A 12,637-nucleotide genomic window follows, 5' to 3' on the forward strand; every position below is an offset into this window, starting at 1 on the left:
TAATAAACTCTTCCTAATTCTTGGACTTGTGCAGGTTTAGGAACCAGCTTCACACTTTGCTCAGTAGGGGCTACATTAACATTTGACAACGCACATGGCATAGTAAGTTATGATATTTTATCAGCACCTCTTGGGTATTCTTGTAATAAAAGGCTACCAGAGATTCCAGAAGCTCTTGCACACCTGCTGTGATTTCCTTTAATTCTTGCTGAATCGGCCATAAAGCAGAGCTCCTGTGCTGGCGTGGGATGCTTTAAAGCTATGGCCCCAAATCTGCACCCTCCTTAACTCCTGAGGCTGCATCAGGGAAGCAGATAAATGCAGCTGATTTGTACTAAAGCAGAATACTTGGTCTCACTTCTTTAACACATCTGAATTTCCATGATGATAAGACTACGGGGTTTACTCTCTACTATTCAGTCCCTTATCACCACATCTATTTAAATTCTCCATAGATTCACAGCTTCTTTGCTTGCTTTCTACCAATGACTGTAAGCAAACCAAGCCCTATTTGTAAAGGAAAAATGAGGGGATTAACTTAAATGAGAAGCACATCCTTCACCTACTGACCACATCACTTAGCAGCCTGCACTACAGCAACTAACTCTGAAATCAAGAGTTAGTAAGTTTGCCTTTGGAGAAACAGCCTTTCGCAAAAGCTAAGACTAGTTTTCTATCAAGAATATTAAAATGGAAGCAGTGGTGATCAATAAGAAAGCAGCATTACTGTATTGCCGTTCAAAGACTACAGCAGCATCAATTTAAAAATGCAGAAGACTGTGCTGCTCCAGCTGCAAGAAATGAAATAAAATGAGGTCTAATAAATAATAAAAGGCATCATGACAATGCTAGGGGTGGATGCAGGTACCTCCTGTCTTAGGCCTTGTCATTAAAGCAAGTGGAAGAAAGACCTAACATTTCTAGATTTACAATATGCCACCACCTGTAAAGAAGTAAGAGCTTGCAAGTGATGCTGTGAATCAGCAAACAGCTGCATAACTGAACAACAGTACACACACAGATTACCATTAACTTTATGTCCCAAATCGCTGCATTCCTGCCTTTGACACATAACCCCTCCCAGGCTCTAAGTCCTACATTAGTTCCTTTGATAACGTTGGTGTTTTGGGCGAGTGATATTTTTATTTATCAAAGATATAAATGAGATGCTTAACACAGGATAAAACTGGGAAGAGATCTACCTTACTCCAATCCAGACTTACAATAACAGAAAGACTTTAAAACTGCTACTGACCTTGTCATAATTCGTGCAGGTATTCCCAGAGACAGAAGCGAATCAAGACGATGGCTTTAACACAGCCTCCCATTCAGTGATGCTCAATTAAGCTATTAATTCCTTGGACTGTCAGCCACCCACCTCTGCTCCAGCACTGACAGCTCTTGCAGTGGCCACTGTGCGTCACGCCGTCGGCTGCCTGGTTGCTGCTTTGTCTGAATTAACCACCGCATTTTAGCCTTGACAGTTATTTTCATCCCTATGCCCCATTACGGTGAAATCCAAGCCTCCGGTTCAGCGAGGAGCTGGGGATGGGGGTGGGCAGGAGGCTGCCTTTCCGTGCTGAGCTCAGACAGTAATTCTTCAACAGCAGCAGATGGCCACAGCTAACCTCCACCAGCCTCATCTTTGGCCATTTTGACTTTTGAGCCAGGAAAGAATGGGGCAGAGGTGAGGTGCCTGTCTGATGTGCAGAACCAGAGTCTCCGCATCACACTGATACCTCTCCCATTGCTCTGAAAAACTCCAGATCCACAAACTGAACCCACAAACTGAACCCATGGGAGAGCTCTGTTCATTTCAAAGGGCGAGGGATCAGTCCTACATCGTGCTTTCCAATCTGATGGGGTTGGAAAAGGTTTTCAGTCCTATAGAAATTTCTGAGATAGTGAAAATTATTCCCATCCCAAAGCAGGAAGAAAAAATATTAAACCTGTGTTTATTTAACACAATATTGTATGTATATATATATAGTGTGTATATATATATTTAAATCAAGCCAGGTCAGCCAAAATGCTTCACAAAACAAAGATACCTTTACCCTTCCTCGTCTAATTTCCTAACACATCAAAACAGCATTTACCTACTTATTTATTTATGAGGGTTTCATTCATTCATTTCTTAAGAGACAGTCATGGATCAAGACCTGGCCCAGCAGAGGTTGCAGTTCCCTTGCCTGCCCACATGGCCCCACAACCAACACCTGGCCCAGAACCACGCAGAGGAGGGGCTGTAGCAAAAAGCCTGTGATCTACCCTGTCTCATTTTCACATTCTGGAAAAAACGGGAATATTCCAATCAATTCTGATGTAAAATAAAGGCAGCAGGATTTAAAAGCAGTCAGAACCACTTGCAAATGTCCCTGTGAGGAGATAAGGAGGGAAAGTGATGGTGAATGGGCCTGATAGGCAACAAGTTGGTTCACCTGGGAAGTCCAGCATCCCACTGGAGAGACCACAGCAGAAGTGGGCTGTGTCCTCCTCACCATTACTAACATCTCCTCTTGGCAAGCAAAACACACCAGCTTCTCAGGACAAGGAGGGAACCCTACACACACTCCTGCCCATTTCATGTGGTTTGTTTTCACCCAAATTCCCCAATTTAAGTTAATTACAGAAATGGCCTTATGCCATTAAGGTCCACCTGCCAAGCCAGTGGAAAACATGGTGTGTGTACTGCACAAATATAACCTGCATCTACAACATAGCTTATCAGAATGCTCCCTGATTCCAAAGGAAGCCTACAACCCTACGAAGAACCAGAAATGAAGGCACAAAAATGCTTCAAAGGCAGCAGTTCAGTCCCATACTGATCTTTTTCACTACTCCTGCATAGTCTGGGGCTATTTTAAAACAGTTTGCATGCCAACACCATGCACACTAAGTGCTGATCTGCAATAAATGTTTTCCAGCAAGCACACAGGAATTTGGAAGAGGTATGCTGGCAGTTTCAGGTACAGTAGAGTACAGTGACTAATTATCACAGAGCCAATGGAAATTATCTATTTAGAACAACTCTTAACATGCAAGTTTAAAAACAAAACAGTTGCTTCATGCAAATCTGAAAGGAAAAAATTAAGTTCGAGGCAGAAAAATGCTCTGAGCTGCTGCCTTTTTCAGGGCTCCAGAACTGACTTATAAACAACAGACACCTCGGAAGAGCTCTGCCAGATGTGAGCAGGTTCCTGCATCTGTGTCTGTGCCTCCCAGATCCCCGTGACTCTGGAAATCATTTGCTTTGCCTAAGAATTTCCGATGAAATGGCTATTTCTGTTTCTCTGACGTAGAAAAGAGGCTATAGAAAGCAAAGGGCACGGAATTGAGCTGAACAAGAACACAATGAAACAAACACTGGGGGATGACTGGCAGGAGCAAACCCTCCTGCAATGAGCAACTCTGCATTAACATGGCAATTCACCAAAGGGAACCAGGCATTCCCTCATCAGTGAGGACCATGGCTTTGCCCTCTCACCCGAGGACAGATGCCAGCCCTCACCAGCTTCACGTGTCCCTTCTAACATGAGCAGCTCTCAAAGCATTCATGACAAAGTGACGACCGCCGTGTCGAAAACACAAATGACTCAACTCTAAGTGAAAGTTTCTATTTCCATCTCCTGGCCCCAGCTGTGGGTTCCAGTCCTACAGCCTGAGTTGTTCCTATGTATGCTTTTGCATGCAAGGCCAGCTACGCCCCTCTTCCTTTCCAAACTCCAATGTTAAAGAGAGACGTAAAAAGTATTTTGCACCACTCCAGCTTATCACGTTCTAGGAGAATCTGGAAGAGGTGAAGAAGATTAATGAGAGAAACAGTCTGCTTAATTGCAAGATTACAAATGAAACGAGCTTGGTTGGTTGAGGATGGAAAAATGAAGGCTGGATAGAGATGGGAGCACCGTTTATAAATACACCCAGAGGGAGACATCAGGGAAGGAGGAGAGTTATTTGTGTGCAGGGTACGAATACATTTCAGCTGCCAATTAGAAGTATGAAGAGTTGGAGAGATGAAGCTTTGGAACAGCCCTCTAGAAAAAGCAAAAGGAACAGTTGAGCAACTCATTGAAAACATGTCTTGCATGAGGTTGAGGAGGGTGACAGCAAGACACGGGCCTTCAGCCTTGCCTGTCCTAAGGCAACGTTCCGAGTTCACAGAATCATCATAAGAAGTGAGAAAGCGAGGCTCTGCTCCAGCTTCTATTAGACTTGCTGTGAGCATTTCCATTGGCTTCCATGTGAGAAAGAGCAGATCCTCAGAGTTTTCCAGGAGAAAATATCAAGGAGGGAATATTGCTTTAGCAGCTGTGCCTGGAACAGCAGAGAGAGCCTTGATGAAAGGGTCTCTGCTGTTGGCCAAAGCAGTGCTGGTTGCGGGTCAGGCTGTGTGATCACACGCTGCCAAAAATTTAACAGGGGCTACCAAAAAAAGCCTCTTCCATAGCCAGTGGCACAACCCCAGAGTGCCTGCATTAGCAGAGAGAGGGGGAAAGGGGAAATATTTCCCTCTTGTCTTCCCTTCTGGGAACGTCAGCTCTCGTTTCAGCGGAGGACAGCCAAGGATGCTGTGCTCAAATGAAGGCAGTGCTGCGAACCTGCTGCAGCTCACAGCATTTTCAGATGGCTGCTCCGAGGCAGAGAGGGCAAAACCAGGCAAGGGTGTTTCATCCCCTTCCCACCAACACATGGGGAACTCAGACCCACGGCATTGGAGAGCCTTGCCCAAATTACTTTAATAGCTTTTGCTCTGTCGTTGTGTGACAAATCCCAGGTGCAACACATTGGAGAACTGTGACTGTGATTACGAGCCAACCTAAGGAAGGATGGCTTTTTTGTTTTGCAAGCTACATCTGAAGTCTGAAAAGGGATCCTGTCCATTAGTGTTTAAAAAACAAATTAAAACGTTCCTGTTTGGTGCAAAAATAAAAGCTTTTTCAAAGGCTCTTTGATGTGAAAGACAGAAGACATGCAGGCTGGTACTGGAGGAGGTCTGGTCTTTGGCAATTATCAGCACTCCTTTTGAGTCTTACTCCCTAGATGGGATTGCAGGGTGAAGCAGATAATCACACTGCAGAGTGTGCAGCAATAACCTGCAGTCAAACCACCCCTTGCCCAAGGTAGGAATACAACAGACAACCCCCAAACCAACTAAATGCAGGTGGGGCAGTTCCAAAGGCAGAAATGCTTTTTAAAGGCTGCCTGCTGAGCTCCTCCTGGGTAGCCATGCCAGCTTTCCAAGCGATATTCTGATCATTAAAACAAGCAATGATGTAATTTCCACAGCGACCACAAACATACCGAGAATATTTGAGCTAAATTTATCCCAACTTCTCCTTTGAATCACTGCTTCGGTTCGTTCTTTTTCCATGATTTGCAGCTATGCGCAGAAATGGAGCAGTGGAGAGAGCGACACAGAGCTGTCCCAGCAGTGCCTGAACTGCCAGCCTTCATGCTTGCCACATTTGGAGCATCACGGAGGGATTTAAATCACTCTGCAGCTCCCAACACAGATCCCCGCTGACTGCAGGAAGGCTCTTGGAAGGAGAAAGGTCTTCATGGACACACGGTTAGGGTAAAACAACCAGCACCCAAATGAAAGGGCTCTGCTATGGTTTTACATAGCCATGCAAAGAAACTATTGTTGACCCAATAAAGAGCATACAGACACTGATTAAGAACAGGAATTAAATATCAGCCTAACATCACTTCTAACCCTAACAGGCCACCCAGAGAGGCTGCGGATGCTCCATTCCTGGAGGTGTTTGAAGCCAGGTTGGATGGGGCCCTGGGCAGCCTGGTCTAGAATTAGATATGGAGGTTGGTAGCTCTGCATGCAGCAGAGAGGTAGAGCTTGATGATCCCTGAGGTTCCTTCCAACCCGAGCCATTCTATGATTCCATGAACTCCATTTAAAATCCACAATGGGACTTTATGAAGGACAGAACTCACCCATACAGAAGACCGAGAGCTCACTGGCATCAAACCCATCCCCCCGACACCCTCATCTACCATGCAGACATTCCCTCTGTTAGCTGCCTTCTGCCACGCACAGCCCTGGCAGCCCCGTTATTGATCAGAGAGATGGAAATCAAACAAACCTCAGCCTTAATGCTCTAAGGATTCCTGCAGATCGAGACCAGAGCCAGTTATATCAGCACAGAGGCTTAATGGGTTTCAGATAAGGCCCCCAAAGGCTACAAAGAGGATGATAAAAAAACCATAAAATCATAGCACTTTCTTTAATGCAAGTATAAAACTACCTGCAGCATCCCTGGCAAAACAATGAATCAATTACAGGCCTGGTAAAGTCTGAGCTGGTGTGAATGCTATCAATTGCTTTTTCCCACTGAAACAGAGTACAGCAGTTCAGGCCATGACCACAGTGCCAACCTCACCTGAGAGCAACACAGCCATTGATAGGGAGCTCCTGTGCACAGGTTCTAAGTGCAAAGGATTTTCTTCCCTTATCACCCTATCTTTGCTTTTTTTCTTGGTGTTTTGACAGAGCTGTCTCCAGTTCCATGTCAGCGTAACACACAACCAGTACATTTTAACTGGAAGTTGGAAAAATAAAGCTGTAAAGCAACAGATAAAGCCACACAGAGCTCAGATAAAGATCAGTGTTCCACTACTGCCTGTAATTCAAGCTGGCTTTCAGGCTGGACTCTGCCCAGTTGGCTTCCCAAGGTCTGTGCCACACCACTGGCGTTCCCAGCAGTGCTTTCCTTCTTGCTACAGCCCTGATGTTACAGCACTCAATGGGAGAAGCCTAGAGCTGCCACCACTCATTGCTCCCTTACATCCCCTCAGCTCCAGGCTGGTATAGCAACATATGAACCCATCTCCCAAAGCAAACAGCTTTTTCAGATACCTCTCATTCAAAATAAGGAACATCTTCCAGGGGATGTTCCTGAAAAACAGCATCTGGATGCTGAAAAATCAGTTCAGAGCACCTTAAATTGGGCACTTAATTGCACACATCCCTGCATTCACTGCCATTTTGGTGTGACACGTGGCTATGCTACAGGCTGGTTGCAGAGCAGCCTGCACCACACACGCTTTCAGCTGCAGGCTGCCCTTCCACGTCAGTGTTTGGTCCCATGTGAGATTTCACCACTTCTGTATGAAGCATGTATTTAAATGTGTTTAAAAATACAAGCCTATTGCCACTTCACCAGCGTACTTCCTATTCCTGCACAGCATTTCCTACTTCTCCTTCTGCAGGGCATTAGTAAGGCCAGCTCACATCAATACCTGATCTATTTTTTACCCACACGCCCTCCCCCTGTTGTTGTGTTTTTGGCTTTTTTTTTGCTTGTAAGAATACTTTCAATTCACTTTTTGGACTCAAATTAACTTATAGCATAACAAACAGGAAGAAAAACAGGGAGCCTGCAGTGGTTGCTGTACAGAAGCTCAAGCAGCCAGCATGCTTTGCAGGTCTCAATGCTCTGCATGCATCCCAGATATCCTCCTGCTCCTCCTTGCTCCCACACTGCTGCAGCAGCCTCAAGTGATGCTGCTAGCTCCTGCAAGAAGACCAGGGGGGCAGCCAGTTTCAAACACATCCTAATTCACTATTACTTAACCCTGAGCTGTTGCCATTCAATCCCTTGTGAAACTTCCCATGTAGAGTTGCAGGGTTGGTAGAGCAGTGCTTCCCGTCAGAATGGCCCTTCAGCTCTCCCAGCAAAACTCTTCTCAATGGTGCTGGAAGGCTGCTGCACCACCACCAAGGGTCCCCTCTTTCAGACTAAGCATAAAGCCTTCTGCCATTGGGGAAGCACTGGCACCACTGCCCCCCATTGCGTAACACAACCCACATTCCCATACAGCACACCTCTTCAGTACTCACCTCCAGATTTAGCAGAGAGAAGAGGCACCCTCTGCTGTGTCTGAAAGGTTCCAGCACACAAAAGGCACACAAGCACCCTGGGACTCCAATGAGGATTCTCAGTAAGAGATGAGCCCCTCTAACAAAACTATTCTTGCACACCAGAAGGCGATTATTGCTTTTCTACACCATTGCTGAACTGTCTCCTATAAACTCATATGAGAATTAAATGCCAGCTGTAAAATTGCTACGGGCTTCCTTTGTACTTCCTACCAGAACCTCATTATGTCACCTCCACTGTATCACACAGAGCTCTTTAACTCAGTTAAAATAAAGCCTCACTCCTTCAGGAGAGCCTGCAGCCATCCTGTACCTCTGCTGGCCTTCTCTCTTTTTCATTCGCATTACATGAACAAATCCAGAGAGGGGAAGCCAGGTTTGAAGAGCTCCATAAAGGAAGCATCACTCCGCACTGCAGCCACAAGAGGAGCTCAGCAGCATCCTTGTGGCTGCTCAGGTCTGGTTGAGGAGCACAGTTGCTGGTGGGAAGCTGGGATGCAGGCTGGGATGCAGGCAGGATCGCTGCTGTAGCCATGTGGAATAGCAGGGGGAGGTGTGGATGCAGCAAGGTGAGCACACCTTATCATATGTTGCATTTGCTTGCTTGAGTTGGTGATGCTGCAGGTTGTTCCCATGAAGATCTGACCACACATACAGCTGTCAGGGATAAGAAGCCCTAAAGGCTTTCATATAATCAAGGGATGGGCTGTATATACAACCTGCCTGTATATACCCACTTCTAGGGTCTTAAAGTCTTCAGCATCCTGCCCAAAAGCAGACTTAGGGCACAAATGGGATCCTCGGCATTAAATATCTGTGACTTCACTCCCCTTCCCTGCAGTTCCCACCCGATGGCAGCAGGAGGCTGCATCCAGGTTGGTAATAGATGCATGTAAACAATAGATTCAATAGTGGAAGCTGAGTGAGTCACTGCATTCCTGCATTCAAGTTGTGTAACAGGATTCAAAGGCAGAAGGAGGACCGGTGAGTGGGCCAGCTAGATAATGACAATTATTCTTGGCAGGACCCGAAGAATCCCCACACAGAAATGAGTTCAAACACATACAGTGTGCTCACAAAGAGCAAACGGAGCAGGCAGCACAGATCTTCATGCTCTCCTGGGATTGCTCTGCCAGTACTCCAAAACTGCTCATCAAACGAAATAATCCACGCACGTCAGAGCAGAAGAGTTATAACCATGAGGTTTGTTTGCCTCCACGTTAACCCACTGCATTTACATAACAGAAAGACATAGGAGACTCCTCAGAAGAGCTGAATTCCCAGCACAGAAATTCACGTATAGCCTTCCCTCATTATTTGCTCACACACTGATTTGCTTGTTTGCTGTAAGCAGCAAGAAAAACTTGTCAAATCACCAGTGCAGAATAAAAGCGTTAGCACTTCTTAACACTTAGCACAGATTAAAAGCCTTCTCCTGAAGGATGCCTCACTTTGCTCAGTATTCAATTGGAGGCTTTTCCTCCAGAGAGAAACGCAGGCGACAGGAGTCAACTATTTTACAGCTAACCAGAAGCGTTCCGTTATGGAGCATCACAGAAAGATGCAGCGCTAACTAACCAAACTAAACAAAACAAGGCTTAAGGAACGAGCAGAATACATACGGAGGAAGGGAAGGGTTCCCAGAGCTCCCTGTGACGCTGGTGAGGACTGTCTTCAAGCAAGAGGAGGAGGACTCTGAATCAAGTATCAGGTCTTGCTTCATCGTTGCCGATAAAACCCGAAATAGGGCTGCAAATACATGAGCTCCTATCGAAGCCTGCTTACTCAGTACAAAGCGTCAAACACACCTTCATCCCACACGCAGCACGCAGATGCTGCCTCCTGATGAAGCATTTGTTGCAAGGGGGGAACACCGTTAAGACAATGAGCAGAAGGCTGTTCCTCAGTGCAGAAACATAGCTGGGTTTTGGCTCAGAGAAGGGCAGCAGCGCCCGGGAACGGAGGGTTCCAGAGAGAAAAAATAGGCCAAAAATTAAAGGAAAAAGGAAAAAAAAAAAAAAAAAGTAACAGAAAGGAAACAACCTGAAGCATCTGCCCCTTCCTACAGAGACATTTCCACCCACGGATCTATTATATTACATAAACGCAGAGCTCCCCATCCGCCCCAGCAGTAAATCACTGCAGTCCCTGAAGCTGACAGCAGAACTGGAGCAGCACCCGTTCAGCCTGGGAAGCGATGCTCTGATTTTAGCAGCTCTCCTACCCCGAATACACACTGCCACAGCGTCTGGGAACATATTTGCATTCACATGCTGAAAAAGCACAGATCCTGTAAAACATATTTAGGAGCTGCCGAGACACGATGCACATATTGACTAATCCCACAGGCCTTGGGAGAAAACTTCTCTTCCGAGAAGTCTATTCTTACCACACAAACAACCCAACATCACTCTCCTTGCGAGTGAAACTCCTTGCTCTGAGCTGCAGCCTTTCTCGTGTGGCTCTAATCATTGAGCCCTTCCAATAAGGCTCAGTGCACTGATGGATCTTTCATACACCCAACACTCATTGCAACTCGAGTTCTCTGGGCAGCCTGGCCTGGTGGATGGTGACCCTGCATATAGCAGGGGAGTTGAAACCAGATGATCCTCATGTTCATTTTCAACCCTCAATCCTGAATCGTCCCGCTCCCCATCTGTGCAGGAAAAGAAGCAAGTCGCCCCATTACCGTTCTGTGGATCCATGTTGCTCTCTCTGGAAACAGCGGATTCCTCCGTCCCCACGCACCAGTACATTCTGGGTCTGAGTGGTGAGGATCCAACAGAGCAAACTTTCTGCAGCGCCTCCGACTGAGCGTTGTCAAAGCTGAACGTCAGCTAAATGCAGGGCAGAGCGGCCGCTACCAAACGCCGTCCTGATGGAGCATCGTTTACCCTGATTGGAAATCAACAGCAAAACAAATTAATCATTCCGGTGTTGACATTGCAAGCAGTGTATCCCCATGCACTCCAACACGGCTGACAAAACACTGCTTTGAAGAAATGCACTATGCAAATGTGAATGCAATGATTTTCATAATAGCTTCATTAAGAGCATAGCGTGAATTAAGATGGGAAACAAACATCTCTGCTACTGCTCCCAGTTTTCCTCCACCAAAGCAGCTGCATCTTTGGGTGGAGGATATGTGGGGTGGGCAAAGGGTCACAGTTGCAGCCCATTCCCCACTAGCTCTGTGAAGGCAGAGGGCTGAAACAATGAAACGCAGCTGGAAAAATCCTAAAAGGCAACCTCAGAACCTTCCCCACCCACAGCGACTGCAGCTCTGGTGTGAGAAGCTGGAACACACTGATGTGGTCACTGAGAATCCTCTCCAGAAAGAAGAGGGCTCAGAGAGACACAGCAGCTTCTCTGCCCTCTTCTTTTAGTGAAGTCCAGTGCTCTCAAAACAGCTTCTTGAAGTGCATCCTGCATGCAAACCAAGCTTAGGAGCTCTCATGCTGGCTGCTGCTGGCTGCATATGGCTCAGGTGCCTTCCAGGGCATTTCTACCTTCTCACCTCTTCCAGTCTACACGCCTGTAACATTTTCTCCCTTTCCATGCCTCTTCCATAGAGATTAAAGGCTGACTTTGCAGTCGGTGCCCAGCTGACACCAGCTCTCCTTCATTTTCTGCTTTCAGTTTCGGTCTGCAAACGCTTCTCAGATTCAGCACAGCAACCTTTTTCACCTTTCATCCCTATTAGATTTTCTCACACCTGCTGTGCCAAGCCGAGATTTGGACCAGAAGTTCTGACTGAACAAAACACACAACGCACCTCCTGGTTTGGTAAGCAGGACCCAGATGTGCAAGTGGCTTCCTGAGCTGGGGATGGGGTCACTGATCCACCACCCAAAAGCTGCCCGCTCTTTCCTCACTGCATACACAGCACTTTAACCACAAACCAAGTGTTAAAAAAAAAGAGACCTCTCTGAATGCTTCATCAGCTGTTTCCAGGCAAGGTTTGAGTTTTAGGTGCACTTATGACAAAACTCAGCTTCTGCTGATCCCTACATTGTGGTGCCTGGCAATGGGATGCACAGCTCAGAGCTGGGCAATGGGCAAAGCCGCAGGCTGCGGTTTGGTGCTTGGGAGCTTCTCAAAGATGGGAAAAGTGATTTGGGTGATCACAAGAAAGGGGTGAGGGCTGCATGCAGGCACCTGCACACCCACCCCACAGCTGAATGATTTTGCAGCCCTAACTCCAAATGGACACAGGTGTGCAGACACAGCCCGGCATCATGACCTCCATGCATCAGAGTGTAGCTCCGGCACCTGGAAGGGGCTGAGTTGAGAAACTTTCACTTGGGGGTATGAATATATGCTCTTCATATACAGCAAAAGGAAAAGCAATAGCACAATTTCAATCACCAGTTCCCTTTAGCTGCAGCTATGGCAGCAAGTTTTGAGCTGTCAGTGCATGGCTGTATTTCCGTATTTCAGGGCCTCTGTGTCTATTAAAAACACCCCCACAGCGCTTCTACCTTAACCAAGACGTGCCCAGCTGTAACACGTGCAAATACCGCGTCTGGATTTGATGTAGGGAGAGAGAACTCCCGGAAAACCGGGGCCGTGCGGGTCCTCTGAGCCCCGCAGAACGTCACACAGGAGATAGAGCAGGAGAGCACACAGCTGGGGGAGGGCTGCAATCCCATCACATGTATTCCCAGCTCCTCTCCTGAGACTCCGTCACCGCGTTTTGCTGCGGTGCAGCCCCGCGGGGAGCAACCACGGGAAAAG

General features: G+C 46.9%; 1 protein-coding gene across 3 annotated transcripts in view; it reads right to left on the minus strand.

The window, feature by feature from the left end:
• The window catches only part of LRRK1 (leucine rich repeat kinase 1), a 61,656-nt gene extending 50,861 nt beyond the window's left edge, over positions 1-10,795 (minus strand). Inside the window, exon 1 of one of the 3 annotated variants that reach the window (XM_072345679.1) lies at positions 10,590-10,795. In XM_072345679.1, coding sequence (XP_072201780.1) covers positions 10,590-10,656 — 67 coding nt within the window. In that variant the 5' untranslated portion in view covers positions 10,657-10,795. Of the gene's footprint in view, positions 1-9,522; positions 9,885-10,589 lie in introns of those variants that run through there. The other 2 variants (XM_072345680.1, XM_072345681.1) reach the window with 2 other exon arrangements.
• Positions 10,796-12,637: the final 1,842 nt, after the last annotated feature.

The sequence above is a fragment of the Excalfactoria chinensis genome, chromosome 10 (genome assembly GCF_039878825.1).
Source record: "Excalfactoria chinensis isolate bCotChi1 chromosome 10, bCotChi1.hap2, whole genome shotgun sequence".
NCBI lineage: Eukaryota > Metazoa > Chordata > Aves > Galliformes > Phasianidae > Excalfactoria > Excalfactoria chinensis.